We start from the raw sequence: 22324 nt of genomic DNA, 5'->3' as shown, positions 1-22324 counted from the left end.
GTAAAATGAAGCAACATCGGGTAGTCATGAAACACAATTCAAGCAAGTCATGAACAGGGCACAACATGAAGGCGGCAGGAAGTTAGCACGTAATGCAAATTGTGGTCCAGGTATAAAGCACAAAGTGGCTGCTACTATATATATATAGATATATATATATCTATATATATATAGATATATAATCGATGTTCATCTGTGTATATATTCCTTTTCTGAGTTGAAACATTTACAATAAATAATGTTTACCACATTTAAGTATCTCTGTTTACAGAACAACATTTTACAACAGAGCAGGGACACAGACATTTTCAAAATTTACAGCTGGCTTGAATGAACACGACTCATACTCATGGACAGTTACTGAGGCCCCACCTCTTCTGTGTTGAAGAGGACCCAAGCAGACATCAGACTCCACAGCAGTTTGCAGGCCCAACCCAGGATGGGTGCCTTCATTTCTTTTGTTGCAATTCACTATTCATTCGAGCTTTGCCACAGGGAAATCAGGAATATTCTCCCAGTCAAGCCAGATGCTTAGTCAGGGAGCGGAGTGGACAATGAAAGAGGACTGGACTGTTCAGTCTAAAGTCTATAAAACTGGGAACAGGCTCTGTTGCCCTCTTATCCAATATCGACTGTGAACTTCTTCTTGGCTGCAAAACCAAGATTGCTGGAGGGATGAAGGTGGTGGAGTGGGAGAGGTTTGAGCCAATGTACACCGTCAATGTCAATGTACAGACCAACTTGGCTACCTTGGCAAAGAGGCATTAAAAGAATCTGATCTGTGTTGAGTAGTTTTGTCTGAATTATTCTCCAGATTAGAATGTTTCCAATGTTCAATAAACATGGATCATCAGTAAAACTTTGGTGTATATAACTCAACTGAACTTTCTGATCGCTGAATAATGTAAATGCATCCGACTTACAGATATCAATCAAGGGCAAAGGGGCATGAAATCAGGAAACTTTATGAAACATTCCTCTATCAAGGAAGTCTGCAGATTGTAGTAAAAACACTAAAATGACGGAGGAAGTCAGGAGGTCTTGTGGTGTCCATGAGAGGTAAAAATATGTAACCAATGTTTTACCCAGTCTTCTTCTTCAAGTTATGAACAAAAAGCAGACAGGCACCTAAATAAAAAGGCTGGAAGAGGATGGAAAAAAAAGGCAGGGGGAGGAACATAGGCCAACAGGCCATAATTGGACATGGATAGGACAGGATCTGGTTGGAGGGTGCCCTGATGGAATAGGAGTATCAAAGAACATTAGATGGGCTTAGCTCCGAATCACACAAGAGATAGCAGGGTTTTGCACTCTCCCTCCCAAAACTCCTTCCAGTTGACAGACACCACCCTGACTCCTGGGTGGCATTTACAGCTGACTCACCTGCTCCCGTCTACTGACCGGATCCCATTCCTAACATCCAACAAGGGAGAAGCTGAAATAGGTCGTGCAGAGACTGAGTTCACTGAGCTCACGTGGTTCCTAAACTGCACCAATTCCAGAATCTCTTGATTTGGATTGGAATATTCTCAGACTTGGATATATTCAGAGATGGAGCATCCTCATCTCTCTGGAGTAGCAATTTCCAAAATTCTGGGACTGGGAATCAGAATCTCACCAAGACTCACAAGGGTGAAACGCACAGGAAATTGAAAGATTACGATGTCACTTTTCTTTTGCACTAACTGCAATTAAGAATATTTATTTATCTATCCTTTAATATTTATTATCTCTTTTTCTGTCTCATGGCATATTGTGGTAATTTAATGTTGGTGTAGCTTACATGCCTGTGTGGCTGCAGCAAGTAGGAATTTCTGTGAATCTGGGCATTGTACTTGTGTGTATGACAATAAACTTTCATTCATTCAGATTGATTTCTGGAACAGGAGGGCTAATTTCCAAGACAGGTTGAGTAGACTGAGCCAAAATGCTGTGAAGTGAGAAGACTGACTATTTTTATTTATGGAAAGGTGGAGTGGACTTGATGGACCGCAAATAGCCTAATTCTGCTCCCATCTCTTATTAAAAGATACTATATTTTTTGAGAGGAAATGAATTAACAAATATAAAGAGACATTCCACAGACAGGACTATCCAGGATAAGTGGTTGGTTCAGTGTGAGATGAGGTGAAATGTCTTCATGAAAAAGGTTCAGAATCTTTGGAATTCTCCTACTCGGATACTCAGTCCTGAAGAATATTCGCAATCAACAAAAATCCTGCTTTCATTGGAAGCTACTTGTTCTTCCAAGATAATATTATTTTCCTGAACCAGTTGAAGATTGGATCTAAAAGACCGCACTACTCTGTTCAAGATTTGAACCTTCAGCTTCAAAGGCAAGAAGCCTACCAATTGAACCACTGTGATCCCTGTCCAATCAACTTCAAATTAAGGGAGCCCACACAAAAAAAAACAGGATTCCATTTTGGTCCAGAGGAAAGTCCTGAGAGAACTAGGCAGGTGCACAAATTAAACCAGGGGAAAATGGTACATCTGGAACTCTTTAAGGAATAGCAGGGTGCAATTTCTGTCCCTGCACAAGGCATCTGCTGCCCACTGATGATGGCGAGAGAACTCGATCCCAAAGCACTGCCCAAGTTGACAATAGAATGGCAATTAATTAAATGTTGTTGAGGAATCTTGGCACTGGATTGAATACAATCCCCAAACACACAATAAGAGGATAACAGGGAGTGAGTGACGCCTCATTAGGAGCAAGTCCTGCACAACAATTTTAATCCATTATTGTCTTGCGTCAAATTCTGTCTCCTTGGCTTTGTACAAACTGATCAAGTTCCTGCTGCGTTTAACCCATTGGTGCTCTCTGCATCATTCCTTATGGCACAATCCATAACTCGAGAACCTCTGGGTGAAAAAGATCAGTTCACCACAGCCTGGCCTCACCTTTAAACAGGGTTGCCAACAGTATCTCACACCCTCTGCTGCACTGAATAAAAACAGAGGAGAATGCACACAGGAACAGGGCCCCTGGAATTGGCAAAACAGCAGACTCAGCAATTTAAATGGAGAAGTACAGAGAGTTTAAGCTGAGGCTTTGCAGGAACAAGGGAACAGGATCTTTAATGTTACTCCCCTGCAACAAAGCACAGAGGGGCTAAACCAGAGGTTCTCAGCACAAACGCAACACTATAAACGACAACGTTTAGATTGCTCTTAGGCTTCACCCACATGTCTTCTGCTAAGGTGCAGCCTGGAAACCCTGCTTTCAGTGAGGCTCTGTTCTCCTCATTTATTCTCAATCAGCTTCTGAACTTTGTAAACGAGGTCACGTGCCAGTTTCAGCACTTGCTTTGTGTCATGGTGTTCAGCCATTTCTGGAAGGCAAGACAAGAAATGGGTGGTTAGCAGCGTTCAGAGGTTGGGGGGTGGGGGGCAAGAAGCCTTTTGTGGGGGATTGGGAGAACAATTGGTCCAACTCCAAGTGGATGGCAAGTTGGTACAGAGGTTGATTCCCAGGATTCCTGGTTCAATCCTGTCTGGGCGCAGTTAGCACATTCTTCTGGGACTGCATGTGTTTCCTCTAAGGGCTCCACAATATCTCAAATTCAGGTTGGAAGGCTTATTGGCTGCCATAACTTGTCTCAGTGGAGATAAGTACCAAAGGAGAGTTCATGGGCATTTGATAGGGGTAAACTGCTGCGCTAGAATTGTCTACCTACGTTAATCCCAGTTTCCTGTGTTTGGCCCATTTCCATCTAAACCTTTTCTATCCATGTACCTGTCCAAATATCTTTTGAACAATGCAATTCCTCTACTAGCTTGTCCCCTATGTGAAAAAGGTGAGCCTTAGGCCCCTTCTAAATCTTTCTCCTCTCACCTTCAACTCTGTAGTTTTTAATTCCTTTACCCTGGGGGAAAAAAATCAATGACTGCTTCCTTATCTTGTGATTTTGCCTACCTCTACAAGGTCACTGCCTCAACCTCCTACACTCCAGGGAGAAAAGTCCCAGTCTAATCAGCTTTTCCTTACAACTCCAATCTTGGCAACATCCTTGTGAATATTTTCTGCACCTTTTCCAGTTTAATGAAAACCCTCCAATAATTGTGTAACCAGAACCGCACACAGTACTCTAAACATGGTCTCACCAACAGTTGTCCCACCTTCTATCCTGACTGATGAAGGCAAGTGCCAAATGCCTTCTTCACCACCCTGTCTACCTGTGTCGTCACTTTATGTACCTGTGTCACCCATATCTCTCCATTCTACAAAAGTCTACACTTATAGCCTCTCCTCTGCTAGGTTTCAGTAGATTACAACTAGACTATTATGTGAATCCCATATGGTAAAAAAGGATGACTTCACCCCTCTAACAACACTGTTTTCCACTCACACGTGTATCAGCAAGGATAAGCTGTTCAGGGGCATATAAAGGGAATAGTGCATGAAGGTAAATGGATTGGCCAGGGACAACTTCATTGATAGAAGAGACCTGAAGAGCTGATTGGCCTGTTCCTTTAACCCTCTGTTGTAGTGGCCTCCATTCTCCAACTGTGTAGGAGAGTGAGTCCTTCATTTATTCTTCACCTCTTTGATGGCGATTTAAATGTATTTATTTACAGCACAGTAGAAGCCGATTCCAGCCATTTAAATTTATGCCACCCAATTAAGCTACAAACCCGGTACATTTTTGAAGGTTGGGAGGAAACCAGAGCACCCAGGGAAAATGCGCACAGGTCTTGAGGAGAATGTACAAACTCCTTACAGACAGTGCTGGATTCAAACCTAGGTTGTTGGCTACCTAATTACAGGCAACTCACCTGTTGACTGCCCTACCAGTAAGGGATCCCCCTGCAGCTCGCAACAGACTGCAGCTCCTTCCCTCACTCACCGTTGAAGAACTTGATAATGTCCGTGAAGTCCATGTTATTCTCCAGAATTATGTCTCGATAAAGCTCCACCATGGAGAGGGCAATGAAGAGGACAAAGTGTATGGATGAGGTGAACTTTGCAGCCCAAATGGTCTCCCAGACCGAAAACACGTCATCATAGACCAACTCTGCACAGAGGGACAAGCAGACAAGCAAATGAAACTCAGTTGGGAAGAAAGACCAGCATAGAGTCACATGGCAGGGAAACAGCTTACCAAATCCATGCCCATGATCAACTACCCATATACACAAAATCCCCTTTTATTGTCTTCAGATTCCCATCACCTCGTCCCATATTTGACTTACTTACACACCAGGGACAATTTATAGCTGCCAATGTTTACCAAGATGTTGCCAAGACTTGGCGGCCTGAGTTACAGGCAGAGGTTGACCAGCCGAGGCTTTTATTCTTGGAGCGCAGGAGAATGGGGGGTGATCTCATAGAGAAATAGATTGGATGAATGCAGGGAATCTTGTACAAAGTAGGGGAATCAATAACCAGAGGACATAGGTTTAAGGTGAGGGGTGAGAGATTTAACAGGAATTTGAGGGGTAATTTTTTTTAAAAAACACAAATGGTGGTGAGTGTATGGAATTGGCTGCCAGAGGAGGTGGCTGAGGTAGGTACAATTACAATGTTTAAGAAATTTGGAGGGAGGGTTTAGAGGGATTTGGGCCAAATGCAGGGAGGTGAGACCAGTGTGGGTGGGACATTTTGGTAAGCATGGGTGTTGGGCTGAAAGGTCTGTTTCCATGCAGTATGACTCTATGATTCTAATTAATCCAACAACCCACACATCTTTGCTTCATCAGAGGTAAATGGATCATGCAGTGGAAATCTCCCCTCAGGGAGAACAGGCAAACTCCAGACAGACAGAACAGAAGGTCAGGACTAAACTGAGATCACTGGAGCTGAGGTAGGAGCACTACTAGCTGTGCCATTCTGTAGCACCCTTCACTTACCTGGGCATCCCATAATACTTTGCAAGCATTGGAGATTTTTTTGAGGAGTGGTTACTTTATATTGTAGCACACACAGTAAGATGCAACAAATTACGTCTCCCTTCCACTGCCACCATCCATACTTCCTGTTTTCAGGAAAACAGCCAACATATTAAAGGACCCCTTCCACACTGGTCACACTCTCTTCTCCCCTCTTGTGCAGGAGGTACATGAGTTTGAAAACATGCACCACCAGATTAGAGAACGACTTCTTTCCCGTTGTTATTAATAACTCTTGAACGAACCTCACACACATAAGCAATAATCTCTTGATCTCACAAACCCAACTCATCCCCCTGTTCCAATTTCTCTCTCACACAACATTCTACACTTTTGCTTTACATTATCTGTTCCACTTAAGTATGGGGGTGCCTTGCCTCGATGACACACAAAAGCAAAGTTTTTCACGGTCCACATTACAATAATAAACAATTTACTTCAAAGCCAAACTGGCATTTTTGATGTTCTTTGCAATATGTTGGCAAGGAACCTATTTCAAGTACAATGAGGGATGAGCAATAAACTCTTGCCTTGCCAGTGGACTTAACCTGGGTTAATCAATCTTTTGGTTGCCTTTGGTTTTGTGTTGCTCGAAAGAGCCTTGCCAAGGTGAGGTGCTCTGCACTCTACGTGCCACAAGGCCTCTGGCCCAACGAGTTTCCCGAAGAACAGTTTAGTGAGTGGATCAGGAAGCAGAAGTGGTGCACAGCGAGGTTTAACATGAAGAGTGAAGAGAACAGAGTCCTGTCTAAACAGATACCTCGCTTGAAGTCTAGCAGGAACCATCGGTAGCAGAAGTAGAAGTGGGTGTAGTCGCCATTCTGGTGCATTAACTCGAAGAGTTCCGAATCCAGGATCTAGAATACAGATCTCGTTAGGGAGGGCTGTCTCTCAGGAAGCTTGATGTATTTCCAACAACCCACTTGCTGTTTGCTTTCCCTGCTTTTAATCATCCACCGAGTGCTCATTCCTCAAAGCTCTGACAGCACAAATGTTCCTTGCCACCCCTCCCTCTCCAATGATTTCCATCCCAATCTCTGCTAACCCTTGTGAGCAACTCAAGATGGAGGAGATCTCTCCTAACCGCTTTCATCCTCCAGTCCAAACCTTCAATCACTAACAACTTGTTCTCCTGCTCTCAGCACACCCAAGACCCCATAAAACACATATTTGTGCCCTGATTTTTTTTCAGTGTCTTTTAATTTTTTTTAAAAAAGGCTAGCCTTAAGGTAACATTAAACAGTTGCATTATTGTAAAACAAAAACCCTTCAGGAAGGAATTTATTTTTAATGTTTTCATCTGTTGGGAAGACAAGGCCAGGATTTAATGTCGATCCCCAAGGACCGGGGTAATGTGAATAGGATTCGTGTGGATGGGTACTTGATGACCAGCATCAGGGAGGTGGGTTGAACGGCTTGCTACCATGCTGTATGATTCTCAGTATCCGAGGTGGGGATGATCCATCTTCCTGATCTGCAGCAGTCATTCTATTGAAGATTCTAAGATACTTCCATGGGGCAGCCCCAGGGTTTAGATGCAGTGATGCAGCTCTGATCATTGATTGCCATTCTTATCCAAGGTGGCTTGTGTGGCAACTCCAAATGCTCAACTCTTAACTGGCTCCTCACTTCAGGGAAATCGAGGTGGACAACAATGGCCAGAGACTCCCTGACCAGTAAATGAATCAAAGAAGCTTCGTCCTTGCAGTGGTTATATCTCATCAGCTCCCTATGGTGATAATACCCTCCCACCTATGGCGATAATACCCTCCCACTGATCTCCCTTGTCTAGATTCCTCACATGTATTATCTACCTGCAACTGTTTTGGACATCCTTGACCTCTTTGCCCATGTCATATTACAGAAACTGGCACCACTGCACAGCACAGCACTCCCACGGGGTCTGGACAGGTGTCGCTTCTCCACCATGCCCAGGCCCTGTGGAAGACTTCTTGGAATTCCAAAGGGTGAAATGGATCAGCAGCAAGTTGTACCTGAATGAGAGAACGCATGTTGGCAAAGTGAGTGTCCATGGCCCCACCGTGGGGAAAGTTCTGGTTCATTCTCTTCATCAGCTGTGTGAAACAGCTGAATGCCATGGCTTCTGTGTGTCAACAACAAAAGGGTCAGCGTGAAGGGAAACAGTCTGCAAAACTCATGCAGTGGTCTTTGACCCTGAGGTTGGTACTGGGAAGAGTCTCTCTCTCCCCCCTCCCCCATTCTCAAACAACAGTTTCCTCCAGTTCAGCCAAAGTAAACTCTTGGGTCAGAAACGCCAACTTTACCATGTACAAGGCGTGTTTTGCTAATGTCTCTCACATCTCCTTCAATGTGTCCCAAAGTGCTTTACTTCCAGCAGAGTGCTTTTAAAGTGCAGCCACTGTCCCAATCTGGGATTAGTGTTAACTTAAAAGATTTAATCCCTTCAAGAAAAATTAATGTATTAACATTGGTGGAATACTCTAAAAAGAAAAAGTTCAACCTGAAAGTGATTTTAAATCGAGGTTCACTGTTTGCAGGTGATGGCAGGAACCACTTCACACAAAGGGTTTGCATGAACTAGAAAGTGGACAAGACCAGAAGTCACTGCCTCTCCCTAGATGCCCATGAGGAGGAGGTAGCGGTGAGTTGCCTTTGTGAACCACTGCTCTGTTGAGGGAGATCCAGGAATTAAACTCCTCGACGACAAAGGACAGGCGATATTTATCACTCGGAGCTGCATGTGGCTTTGAGGGGAACCTGCTGCAGATGGTGATTACTCCCCTGCATCTCATGTCCTAGCCCTTTTGGCCGACCAGAGTGGTCGTGTGCTGGGAGAATGAAAATTTTAAGACTGCAATTAACAGATTTTTAATGATACAAAAGAATATGGAGCAAGCATATGTCATGGGACAGGCTATGATGACCAAATTGAATAGAGAAACAAGCTTAAAGGGTTTCTCTTGTCCCCGAGGGAACAAGGAAAATTTGCCACCATAAATGAGCTACATTGGAGGCATGTGACAGGAAAATACACAATGTTAACTCAGTAATCCAGTGTAGAATTATGACTGACAATTAGACTTTAAACAAACAACCTCGGTGAGCAGTGCACCACCAGCAGAGAGGATGATAAATAAATAACTTGCCATTATCCAGAACAACAAGTAGAGGCGCAAGGAGATCACACATCCCCTGCACATAACCAATCTCCAAATGTTGCCAGATGTAACTGCAAAATAAACGGGCAGTTGTTAAAGGAGATCACACATCCCCTGCACATAACCAATCTTCAAATGTTGCCAGATGTAACTGCAAAATAAACGGGCAGTTGTTAAAGTAAACAATCTTCACAGGACGGAGGTGGAAGTAGGGGAAAAATATTACTGGGAGGGCAGAATGCTTTGGCACGGCTTTCATTGTGTCAATTGGATACACAGAATTTATACAGCACCCAGTTCCCACAATGGGAACGGACACGGCTTAAGAGTGAAACACAAAAGCTGCAGATGGTGGAATCCTGAGCAAACGAGAGGCTGGAGGGACTCAGCAGGTCAGGCCACATCCACAGGTAGAAATGGTCAGTCAGCATTTCAAGCCAGAACACTTCATTGAGACTAAAGGAACGGGGGGGAGAAACTTTTGACTGCTCTTGGCTGGTACTAGTTGGAATTTAGGAGAATGAGGGCTTTTGCATTGAGGCATTTCAAATGTTGAAAGGCATGGACAGAGTAGATGGAGAAAGGTTGATTCCCATGGGTGAGAGTCCAGGCCAAGAGGGCACAACTTCAGGACTGAAGGGCGTTCACTTAGATCAGAGATGCAGAGACATCTGTGTAGCCAGAGAGTGGTATATCTGTGGAATTTGTTGCTACAGGTAGTTGTGGAGGCAAGGTCATTGGATGTATTTAAGACAGAGATTGATAGGTTCTTGATTAAGGAGGGCATCAAAGGATATGGGGAGAAGACTGTTATGGGGAGTAGGGCTGAGTGGGAAAATGGATCAGCTCATGACTGGAAAGCAGGGTTGGTGTAGCAGTAAACACAACGCCTTTACAGCGCCATTGATCAGGACCCGGGTTTAAATCCGGTGCTGTAAGGAATTTGTACATTCTCCCTGTATCTGCATGGGTTTTCCCTGGGGGTTCTGGTTTCCTCCTACCATTTGAAACATACTGGGATTGTAAATTGAGTGCCATGGACTTGTGGGCCAAATTGGCCTGTTACAGTGTTGTATGTCTAAATTTTAAAAAATTTAACAGAATGATGGGGCAGACTTGATGGGCTGAATGGCCTATTTCTGCTCCTGTCTAGTCTAAGAGGTGATAGAGTATTGGACATGAGGGAGAGATGAAGAGACAGATTGAGGTTGAGGTCACTCAGAAGGTGAGGTGGCGGGTGTGATAGTACAGATTCACCAATGTGTATATATATGTACAGATGGTAGTGTAGGATGTCTGTGATTGGCTGAGAGTGTAGCCACACCTACTGGCAGGTCTTAAAGGATTGCTCCTAGCCAGACCAGGTCATTCTGGACTGGTCGACCTACTTGTGATATGCTCCAGTCTTTTAGTTAATAAAAGCCTTGGTTTGGATCAACAAGTCTTTGGTTCTTTCGACGCGCATTACAGTGGGGAAGTTAGGGAGGAGAGTGAAGGAATCGGTAAAGAAGGAATAGTGGAAATAGATGGAGGTGGGATGTTCCCTAAAACTGGAATAATCGATGTTCATGCCATTAGACCACAGCTTATTCCACTCTCAGACAACAAAATATACCGCACTTGTAACTCTCCCCCTCACCCATCCCGCAGCTACCAACCCTGTAGTTATTTTGCTCCTTGTCGTTAACTTTTGCTTCCTGGAGAACCTAGTCCTGGCCAAGGAACACAAAAGAAGGCTGCAGGAAAGCATCCCTACTCCATCTTAAACCGAGTGCCAGATGACTGCAGAGGACACAAAACCTGGCGGTGTCAGGGTTAGTCATAGACCTCAAGGAGGTACGGATTGACTGAATGAAAGTGGGAGGTGGGTGACAAGTGGAACTTTATACCTGTATTGAGAATTGTGAAATGTTCCTGTTTGTTTGTAAGAATGAGGAGTAAAAAGAGGGAGTCAAAAACTAAAAGGCACCATTATAAGGGGTACAAGAACAGAGAGATCTGAGAGATGCTTGTTAAAAGAGGCAGGGCAGATTGAGAAAGAGGTCGAACAAGCAGATTGGATGTTGAGTTCCACAAAGACACAAAACTTATGAGAGGAAATCACAATGAATCTTTAAAAAAAAACCACTGCAAGTAGAGTGAAACACGAAAGACTGCAGTGATTGTAGTAAAAACACAGAGATCCTGGAGGAATTCAGCTGGTCTCGTAGCGTCCACAGGAGGTAAAGATGTATTCCCAACCTTTCAAGATATGAGCAAAACAAAAGGCAGGCGTCTGTATAGAAGGCTGGGGAAAAGGAGAAGAATGGGAAGGGGAGGAGTACAGACAAACAGACAAAAGGGGTTAATTGGATATGACAGGAGGACGGGAGAGGAAAGGTGAGAATTGAATTTGGCTCTGTGAAAGGAGACAAAGGGGAAAAAGAGAGCATGGTAGAGGAAAGGAGACAGGAAGATGGGGGGTGGTTTCTAACAGAAACCGGAGAAGTTGATGTTTATGCTATTATCTCTCTTTTTTTGATCTTGCCTTGAGGGAGGGCTCAGGCCCAAAATGTCGGTAATATTTCTTTACCTCTTATGGATGATGTGAGACCGGTTGAGTTCCTCCAGCATCTCAAGTGGAGTAAAGTGTCGAGCTCTTTGTGTTACAAGTTAGGAAATAAAAAACAATCAATATAAAACAACCTGCTGGAGGAACACAGTGGGTCAAGCAGCAGTAATGAGAGAAAAATAATTACTGACGGATCACGATGGAATCCTTCATTGCAGAGATCCCCCAGCAGAATGGTCTGTTTATCTCTAGATTGCTGCATCTGCAGTCTTTTCTCCAAAAAAAACCCATCTCTGGTTCTCACCCTGAGACCTTCACTACTTCTCTTTCAACAAGGAGTTCTTGCACTGTTTTCAGATTATTTCAGACTTCCTGCATCTCCAGTTCTTTTTGTTTTGGGTTACACATTGGGTAGGATGTGAAGCCTTGAGCAGGGAGAGGAGATTTTCTGGGATAATTCCAAGGAGGGCCTTCAGAAGGCATGGATAGACAGGAAAATCAGGGGTTTTCTCTTTGGAATGGAGGTGATAGGATAGAGAGATGTAAAATTGCGATGGGCATGGAAAGAGCAGGTAGAAGTTGTTCCTGTGGCAAAAATGATGGTAACTGAAGGAAGATGATCGGTCAAAAGAATAAAAGGTGACACAAGGATAAGGTCAGGTGACCTGTCCTGGAGCCAGCACATCAAGGTAACAGTGAAGGAGGCACACCACCACCTCTACTTTTGAAGAAGTCTGAGGAGATATGGCACACTGCCAGATACTCATCGGACTTCTACAGGTACGTTGAGGAAGCATAGTAGGTGGTTTAGGAATTCAAGTATCCAGGAATACAGACAGCTGCAAAAGGTAGCAAACTCAGCCAGATACATCACAGGCTCTGACCTCCCATCCACTGCTGACATCTATGTGAGGTGCCGCTTCAAGAAGGCAGCCACATCATAAAGGACCCCCATCACCCTGGTCACATCCTCTTCTCAATGCTCTCTTTGGGCAGAAGGTACAGAAGTCTGAAGACCAGCACTTCTAGGTTCAAGAAGAGGATCTTTTCAACAGCTATCAGGCTCTTGAACATTCCCTTGTTACTCATCATCATTAAATGTTTTTATATGAGGAGTGCAATGCACACCAGGATTGGAATGGAGTCAGACACTCCTGCAGATTTCGGGATTGGGAAGGGAAGAATCTGTCGAGTGATGGGGACAGGATAATGGATGGTTCACTAGACTGCTACTGAAGGGACATGTTACAGATTGGGTTGGCCTCACTCTATGTATCCAGAATTTTGTCTTTCTGATGACCCCTCTCTCTCAGCCCCAAGGGGTGTGCAGAGAAACCCACCTACCTGCACATCACATTGCGCAGCTTGTCCAGGTTGCTGAGTGTGAAGTACCAGTAGTTGCGGTCACACCGCTGGACATCTTTCTCGATCCGGTGTAGGTTGACTGTGTAAACGTCCAGCAAGTCTTGCTGAAAGGAAGTGCGCCATAGGTGACTGCCTGTCATACGGCCAGTCCCAGCTGCTGCCACAACCGCTCGCTATGGAAATGGAGCTCAGGCCACAAAACTCCCCATACCCTGCCCCTCCTTCACCCATCCCCATGGCACACATCCCCTAGCCATCCCCTTGGCCCACAACCACCCACTCTCCCACTCGCAGCATGGCCCCCATCCCCATCTAGTGGCCCACATTAGCCCCTTTCCTTTGCAGCCCACCCCCACCAGATCATGGTGGACTTTCTGGGAGGAATGTGCCAGGCCTTCCCCAAGGGCAAACCACCTCCCTCCCCAACTCCCGCAGCAGCAGCCCTAGTGAAGGCTCTCCCACAGATCTGCTGAGTGGGGAGATCCAAGACCCCACCCTGGGGTAGTTGAAGGGTCAGCAGCCCAGTTCCAAGTCAGGATGGAGTGGAAAACCTGCGGGTGGCTGTCCTCCCACTCACTGGCAGTGGGTTTGTGTTTTTGGGAGATACTCCTGTGAACAACTGCAATGCATGGAGCCGACTGAGCCACTGCAGGCTGGCGGGGGGGGGGGGGGGGGGGCACCACAGAAGGCATCAACATTGAGAAACATCTACATATCTAGTCAAGTGGAAAGCATTCTCTTCTGCCATGCGCTGGGATGTCGGTACCAGTCTCTGACCAGTGCACATGGCTCAGTTCCCCAGAGGTTCTGATGGTGAGGATTCAGTAGTGACCGCACCAGGTGGCTGCAGGGGCTGGTCATTCCCTGGCGAAAGCATTACCGCCACCTCATGGACCTACACTGAGGGACTCTCACCATGCATCAGCAAGGGGACACTCGGGTTTCAGACAAACCTGATCCACTGGGTATCCAAGTGAGTGGCCCATGTGACTGTGAGCACTGAGGATACAATAGACAATAGGTGCAGGAGTAGGCCATTCGGCTCTTTGAGCCACCACCACCATTCACTGTAATCATGGCTGATCATTCACAATCAGTACTCATGGACTGACTGGCTTCGCTGTGTGCAGATGCAGACCACATAGGGTACAAAACATTCTCCACCACAAACACTTACCCTTGAAGCACTGACAGGATTGGAAGGTTTCATTTGAAACCAAAAGGCAGGGTGCTGGCCCCAGCAAAATCTTTGGGATTTATATCGGGTACTAGAAGACAAGAAACAGGAGCAAGGGAAAGCCAAATGCCCCTTGAGCCTGCCAAACTGTTCAATAACATTGTGGCTGATTCAATCTTGGCCTCAACACCCGATTCTTGCTTCCTCCTAATGGTGGACCAGAGTGAAAGTCACAAGCAATCCTCATGATTCATCCACAGCAAAAATGTGGTCTAGACCACAGTACTCACAGTGTACATTATCCCGGTGGAGGAGGCTGGTGAAACCTCAGGAACGCTGACCTCAGCCACTGGCTGCAGCTGACCAACATCTTCAGCCTCTTCCCTAACAGGCAGCTCATCCTTGGGTACATGTCCTTCAGTTTCAGGTGTAGGAAAGTCACGTTCTGACCCCTCATGGCCATGAGAGATGTGCCTCACATACTCTGCTACAGGAAGAACTTCTTCCAATTGATTCTGCACAGGAACGTCTTCTGTCCCATCCGTCACACAATATACATGTTCAAATCCATCCGCCACAGAGATATCCTCTGGCCCATCTGTCACACAATGAACACATTCAAATCCATCTGCCACAGGAATTACTTCTGATCCATTTATCAAAGAAACTACTTCTGACCTATTCACCACAGCAGCTACTTCTGATCCATCTGCCACACAATGCACATCTTCAAATCCATCTGCCACAGGAACTACTTCTGATCTATCTATCAAAGGCACTACTTTTGATCCATCCACCATATGAACATCTTCCGACCCATCTCCCCCAGTAAGAATTCTTTGCAATTCATCCGCCTGAGGAACGACTTGCAATCCACCCAGCACGGGGACTGTTTCTGTCTCATCCTGCACCATGGGTCCTTCTGGTAGCCAAGGCAGGGCAGGCACTCCTTGGAGAAGAAGAACCTCCTCGGAGCTGGACTTGGCTTTATTTAGCCCACTTCCATTTCTCAGTGTGCCTCTGTCGTGGCTGCAATGTGTGGCCTCCTCCGTATTGTGCTCTGAGTAGCCAGATGTTTGAGGGGAATTGGGTGCGGATCGACGCTGGAAGTCTGGGGAGCAGTGGTCATTGGGCACAGCACCATTCAGAGTGGGTGTTACTTGCTTGTCATCACTTATGTCAGCTTCTTTCTCTATTTGTTCAGCCTCAACATCTTCCACTGATTCAAAGACCTGAGGGTAAAGAAGATCCAATGAAAGTTATTCTGGAGCAAGAAAGATCCTAACTGGTGATAGCCAACCTCTGCAGAACCTCCATCATGTACTCACATATGTCACCATGACACAGGCAACACAACCCCTGTGTTTAAATGGTTTATGAGTGTTCTTCAGGGATTTTGGATTCTAAACCTAACTCACGGTTTTCTACCATGTCTTGATGAGAGAACTTGTCTCTCTGCACCAGGAGCTTAAGTTGGCTTGAAATCCAAACAGAAAGTACTGGAAACACTCAGCGAACAGAGGGCACCTACAGAGAGAAGAACACCTTCTTCGATCCACTACCCCTGTGCTCCCTGCACAATCTCTTGGGGCTCACAAAGGCAGCATGGAAAAGTAGCACTTTCTGGTGTAAAACTTTGGCCTCCATATAATTTAATTTCACATTTAACCAAGATTCAGACATGGACCTCTCAGTTAACATTAGAATTAGGAGCAGGAGTCGGCCACCTGGCCCATCGAGCTTGCTCCGCTGTTCAATAACATCATGGCTAATCTGGCCATGGACTCAGTTCCACCTACCAGTCCTTTTCCCCATAACCCTTAATTTGCCCATGATGCAAAAAGCTACCTGTACCTTCAATATATTTGATGAGGAGGCTTCTACTATTTCCTTGGGCAGAGAATTCCAGATTCATTACTCTCTGGGAGAAGCAGTTCCTCCTCATCTCCGTCTTATATCTATTCTCCTGAATCTTGAGGCTATTTCCCCAAATTCTAGACTCACCTGCCAGTGGAAACAACCTCCTTGCTTCTGTGTTATTCTTGATGAACCTTTTCCTGAAGTCATCTGATGACTAACACAACTCAGCATGGCCTTATAACACCTGGTAGTTAGAAATTACCCAACAAAAACTACACTTTACACAACTACACTCATGATCTTATGTTTCTATAAAATTCCCTTTCATTCTTCTAAATTCCAGTGAGTATTGTCCCAGGGGACTTAAATCCCTCTTCAATGACAGCTTATCATGTGCTTACATGAAAAGTCAAATGTGTCAGAAAAGCTGAGATGTAAGACAAGATCATTTAGCTCACACAACTCGTACACTCAAAGCAGCTTGTATGCCAAAATAAAATCTGACATCAGGTTTGAAAGGCCAATGAGAGACAGGTGGTGTGACAGCAGGCTGCTTACCAACTGTGCATGGTTGGGAGAACCTCTTTGCCCATGTCCTACTTTGTCTGTCTGCTATTCTTCCCTCCATTCGCCTGGGCATTTCAGCCCACCAAAGCCCAAACTCTTGCTGAGCCATTGCCCACACCCAAGCTGGAAGGTTGGGGGAAAGCAGAGATGATCAACAGAGCCATCACCTTCTCACCTTCAGCACAAGGTTGGCTACCTGTTATCTTGAAATACATTCTCCCTCTGCTCTCCAGGTCACTCTGCCCATTTCCTGATCTTGGCTGCAATCAGTTATGAATATAGGACAGGAATCGGCCCTTCGGCCAAACTTATCCATGCTGACTAAGATGCTTCCCCAAACTGGTGCCATTTGCCTGAATTTGGCCATATCCCTACAAAATTTTCCATCTATGCTTTTAAATGCAGTAATTACTCTTGCCTCTTCCACCTCCTTGTGCAGATCCTCACATATACTCACCACCCTCTGCATGAAAAACATGCCCATCCGCTCCCCCATAAATCACACCTTGTTCACGTCTTACACAGAACATGACAGGCGTTTCCACCCACGATGTTATGAAAACCTATTCCACGACAATCCTATTTTTTCCAACCTCACACCCATAACCCTCTATTTTTCTTAGGTCTATGTATCTATCTAGGAGTCTATTGAACATTATCATTGAACTAGCCTCCACCACCAGCCACAGCAATCAATTCCAGGCACCCATCACTCACTCTATATATATATATATATATATATATATATATCTATAAACCTTACCTCTGACATCTCCCCTAAATGTCCCTTCACTCACATTAAACAGAGGTCCTCTGGTATTTGCTATTGTCACCCAGGAAAAAGATGCTGTTGCCCAAGCTATCTAAGCCCCTCATAATATTATATACCTCTATTAAGTCATCTCTCATCATTCAATGCTCAAATCCACATCTTAAATTCATGCTTTCCAGTTTAAGACTCCCCTAGTTGGGAGAAAATTTGCGACCTCCTCGCAATACCATAAACTCATCACCCCCCTTCACTCCAGGGAAAACACTCTTAGCTTATCCAGTCTTTTACTACAATGCAAGCCTTCCAGTCCCAGCAGCATCCTTATTCATCATTCCTACATCCTCTCTAGCTGTCACGTGCAACCCTTCCCATCCCCTGAACCTGCCCTCCTCTGGAAACTCCAGCTTTGTCCAAGGAGCTCTCCAGTAAGCTCTTTGCTCCCCTCCAGAGAAGGCATTCTCCATTACTACAGGAGTAAAAATAGAACTGAAGCGTTATTTGGGATTCGAGAGATCTCTCCCTCTGCCCCTCCCTCTGAGGTACACAATTCACTCACCCAAGCTCCACTCCCACAGAAACCCTCACCTGGTCACCTGCTCACAATTTTCCTCCTTCTGCAACCAATCAATCCACAAATTCTCTCCTCCACCCCTGCTCCATCCTGAGACCATTTTCTCTCTCCAGTTGGACCTGGTGTGGCCTCCTCCCCAAAAGAATATTTAAATCTCTCTGCATATCCTATTTCTCCTGCTACACCAATCAATATCCAGTGACCTCTTCTACACCTCCCCCTTGACCTAGTTTTAATGATAGCATCACTGCTGTGTAAATGTGGCAGTATGGTCTTTCTCCTCTTGTGACCTGGAGTTTAGGACAGAAACAGGGTCTATGACCCATCCAGTCCATTCTTGTCCCTCTAAACCAATGATTTTCAAACTGCCCCCCTAAACTCACATTCCAACTTAAGCAATCCCTTACCAATCACAGAGCACTTACGGCATAAGGAATACTTAAGGTGGAATGTGAGTTTTAAAAAAAGGTTGCCCACCCCTGGCATTGGTGTTCTGTGATTAGTAAGGGATTGCTTAAGGTGGGATGTGAGTGGGAAGGGAATGTTAACAACCACTGCTCTAGACTCAATTGTCACTGAAATATTTTGCTTGAGAAAAATTGTCATTGGCCCATTTTCCTTTGGAGTTATGAAACCGTGCACATAACGAGTCATTTAGATACGATTAAAACGGTAGTTTTTGAACCTTTCTCTTTCCACTCACATACCACCTTAAGTAATCCCTTACAAATCACAGAGCACTTGTGGCAAAAGGATTGCTTAAGGTGGAATGTGAGTTTAGGGGGACAATTTGAAAACCACTGTTCTAAAGCAACCTATTATTGATTCCCATCAGTCGTTTTGGCCATTTTTATGTAGTTCACTTCTCTCCTCTCCTCTTTGTGATGTCTGCTGACCCGTTCCTATCCATGAACCATGACTGAATCAACTGATCGATTAGTCAGGCCTGGAGAGCCTAAGGATTGCTCTGGATGCTCCTGCAACTTGCTTGGCCAATTGTCCTGGCAGCTCTCATTGTCCCCAGCAACATCACAGATTGGTTAACGCACCCTTGGAGAATTTCGGGCAGGAGGCACTGGCGACAAGGGGCCGGATTTACCTGCGTGCTGGAGCTGGAATCACTCTGAAGCCGCACATGGTCTTGCCTGTCAGAGCTGCCACTCTGCGAGGACTGAAACGGGAGGGAGAAAACACTTAGAGAGAGGGTGACTGTCAAAGAAATCCAATAACAGTCCGGACAGAACATGGAGGCACCCAGAGTCAGAGCCACAGGGCCTTGCAGCCTGGAAGCAGGCACTACAGCACAACTTGTCCATGCTAATCCCATTTGCCTGCATTGAACCCACTCCCCAATTCTTGAACGCCTATGGAGTAACAAAGTACTGATGGAACTCAGTGGGTCAGGTGGCATCAATGTTTCAGGCCAGAAATCTTTCATGAGCAATGCCAAGTATCGATTCCTGAGGGGATTTGCTCCAAAACGCTGATTGTTGATTGCATTCCACAGAAGGTACCTGACCCACTGAGTTCCTCCAGCATCTTGTATGTTGCTCCAGTGTCTTTTCAATGCCATGACTGTCCCCATCTCTGCTACTTGCCTCGGTGCTCACTGTGGAATCTCGATGCATCATCCGCTGGATCTGGGCGTCCAGGCTGACTGCTGACGAGCATTTAGCCAGGGCTGCTGCATGTGACTCCCTCTCCCGCTGGCGGACAACAGCCTCGCAAGCCATCCACTCACCCATGGTCTGTTCGTAGCTGCTCCGAATCTCATCGTCCACCTGAGTGGTGGGAGGTGTTGGGTGGGGGTGGGGGAGCGGAGGAGAATACGAGAGAACAGGAGCTTAGAGGTTTTGAAGGAGGTTACCAGGAATGTTGAAGGCCATGGATGTTGTCTATATAGAAAGGCCTTTGACATGGGAGGTTAGTCAGGAAGGTTCAGACACTTTGTGTTCATAGTGACAGTGTGAACTGGATTCGACAATGGCTAGATCAGAGAAGCCAGAGAGTAGTGGTCACAGACTGGAGGCCTGTGACTCGTGGTGTGCCTCAGGCATCAGTGCTGGGACCATTGTTGATTGTCATCCATATCTATAATAATGTGGTAAATTGGATCAGCAAGTTTGCAGATGACACGAAGTTTGGAAGTGTTGTGGATCATCGTGGGAACTGGTCGAGGGCTGCCAGGAGAACATAGGGCAGTGGGATGAGTATGGAGACTGATGCAGGTCTGCTGGGAGAGTGCAAGGGAGTGGGATCACTGTGGAGACTGATACAGGTCTGCTGGGAGAGTGCACGGGAGTGGAATCAGTGTGGGGACTGATACAGGTCTGCTGGGAAAGCGCAGGGGAGTGGGATCAGTGTGGGGACTGATACAGGGCTGTGGGAAGACAATGAACATCATAGCCTAGCAGAAGTTCGATTCAAATTCTACCATCGTAACTTTGAAAAATCAAAGTCGACAACTATCTGAATAACTCCTGTAAATACTGAACCATCGCAAGAGCCCAGAATCATTGGGCATAGTCTCAGGATCCAAAGGAAAACTATTGTTCATTCGGGGGGGGGGTCATAAATCTACATCACGGGTCAGTGGATGGTAGATACAACATCCAGGATGTTAATTTTGGATGTGAGGGAGATTTTTTGTATTTTCACACACCCACAAGGAACGTGCCATAACTCTCTCCAATTGTGTGCAGTCCAGCTCCAACATTTAAGATGTTTAAAACCACCCATAACATTGGCTTCCCAGCCATCAGCTTAAACATCCTCTTTCTCAGGGGATGGGGTCCTCAGCATGAACCATCTCCTGAACTCTCAGCAGTTACCTGCCGAGACACTTCCCACACCCACGAGCTCTCTCAATCAAAAAAGACAACGACAGCAGGTACACAGGGACACTACCACCTGCAGATTTGGAAACACATGGCCGGTCCTTCATTGTCACTGGGTCTAACTCCCTCCCACTGCTTCACCACAAGAACTACTGTGTCCTAAAGGCTGCTCATCATCAGGCCATTAAATGCCAGACCTCTGCCTACAGGAACAGATGGAAAACTAAGAACTTACCTTTCAGACAGCAGCCCTAAAAGGCACCTCGTAGCACCCTCTGGATCCAATGGAGGCGGAGCGACTGGTGCCATAGCGCCACCAATCATGAAAGCGCAGCAGAGTAATGGCCGTCTTCCCTACCCATAATCCCTCATCCAGCTCTGTGGTTTTGAGCCGCAGTCGGCCCCAAAGGCTGAAATGGCCTGGTGAAGTAGTCACAGCCCGTACTGGCTACCCCCAAAGGCTCCTCCTGCCTCGCTGACCCCCATTCCCACTGCCCTGACAGTTCCTGTTGCCCCAAATGCCCCCACTGAGAGCTCCTGCTGCCCAGAAGGCTTCCACTGCTATACCGCCCTTGATTTGGAGGGAGAGGGATGAGTGGTGAGATAGGTAGTGGGCTGACAGCATCATCAGCCCACCCCAAAACAGCCGTGTATATTCAGATCAATCAGTGGAGCGCAGTGCTCCACTCTGAGAGGGGTTGGATTATGCGGCTCGGAGACAGCCTCCACACATTCAGAGAGGTATGTCGTCATGTGTTTTGGTGAAGGTTCTCCGCCTTTACCTTTGGACTTTTGCCCTATCTGAAAGGGTCTATCATCTACTGAAGAACTGTTGGGGATGGGCAATTATGGTTGGCATGGTCCTTAGTTCCCTAAAGATGAATATAAAAGATGTATTGATCCAGAAGGAAGGCAGACTTCATGCAAATGTTCAGCAGCGGTCCTTTGATGCAGCAGGAATGCAGTTTGAGACATTGTAGCCTGCATTCATGTCTTATGCTTTATTATATTGAGTGTGCAACAAAAACTTGGAAAAGAGCATCTGCTTATAACAGTAGGTATGCAATCCGATATTATGTGACGTCCATCAGAAGTTACTAACTGGTTCAGGGCCACAGAGGCAATAGGAGTGAGCCTTCTAATCTCCTCCCTCCTCCCCCCCCCCTCCCATTTCCCACCACCCCCCCCCCCCAACTCTTCAGCGAAGGAAGCCGAGTCCTTTAGGAAGGTATGACATAAAAAGCAATTTCAAAGAAGTAGCTGTCTAACCTGGGTCAAATTACATGCCATTAAGTTGCCATTAGCAGCAACAAGGAACTGTATACGCATGAAGTGAATCAGAATTGAATTAACAAGAAGGATTTAAAAGCACATGTTAAAAGACACGAATGGTAGGAAAAGACAGTCCTGAGTGAATACTGGTCTCCAGTTTGAAAATGGGACAAGATGGTTCTATTACTGACCTCCTTCCTCTCTGCCTCACTCATCCCAAACTGGTAGTGTCCCAGGAGGAACGGCCACACTTCCTTCCGAATCTCCGCCTCGATTCCTCCATAGTAAATAAGACGCAGCAGCTCCTGTTCCTCGTAGCT

General features: G+C 45.8%; 1 protein-coding gene across 1 annotated transcript in view; it reads right to left on the bottom strand.

The window, feature by feature from the left end:
* Positions 1–236: 236 nt before the first annotated feature.
* sgsm1a (small G protein signaling modulator 1a) overlaps positions 237–22324 on the bottom strand; it is a 59569-nt gene continuing 37481 nt past the window's right edge. Inside the window, exons 15-24 of the mRNA XM_069936152.1 lie at positions 22196–22324; positions 19494–19676; positions 18995–19066; positions 14416–15357; positions 12928–13052; positions 9021–9103; positions 7887–7996; positions 6653–6749; positions 4851–5018; positions 237–3335 (exon numbers count right to left, since the gene is read on the bottom strand). Of these exons, the coding sequence (XP_069792253.1) occupies positions 3247–3335; positions 4851–5018; positions 6653–6749; positions 7887–7996; positions 9021–9103; positions 12928–13052; positions 14416–15357; positions 18995–19066; positions 19494–19676; positions 22196–22324 (1998 nt within the window). The 3' untranslated portion in view covers positions 237–3246. The remainder of the gene's footprint in view (positions 3336–4850; positions 5019–6652; positions 6750–7886; positions 7997–9020; positions 9104–12927; positions 13053–14415; positions 15358–18994; positions 19067–19493; positions 19677–22195) is intronic.

This window comes from Narcine bancroftii, chromosome 4, assembly GCF_036971445.1.
Source record: "Narcine bancroftii isolate sNarBan1 chromosome 4, sNarBan1.hap1, whole genome shotgun sequence".
NCBI lineage: Eukaryota > Metazoa > Chordata > Chondrichthyes > Torpediniformes > Narcinidae > Narcine > Narcine bancroftii.
Note: the sequence above shows the minus strand (reverse complement) of the source record. Positions and strands in the feature narration are given on the sequence as shown.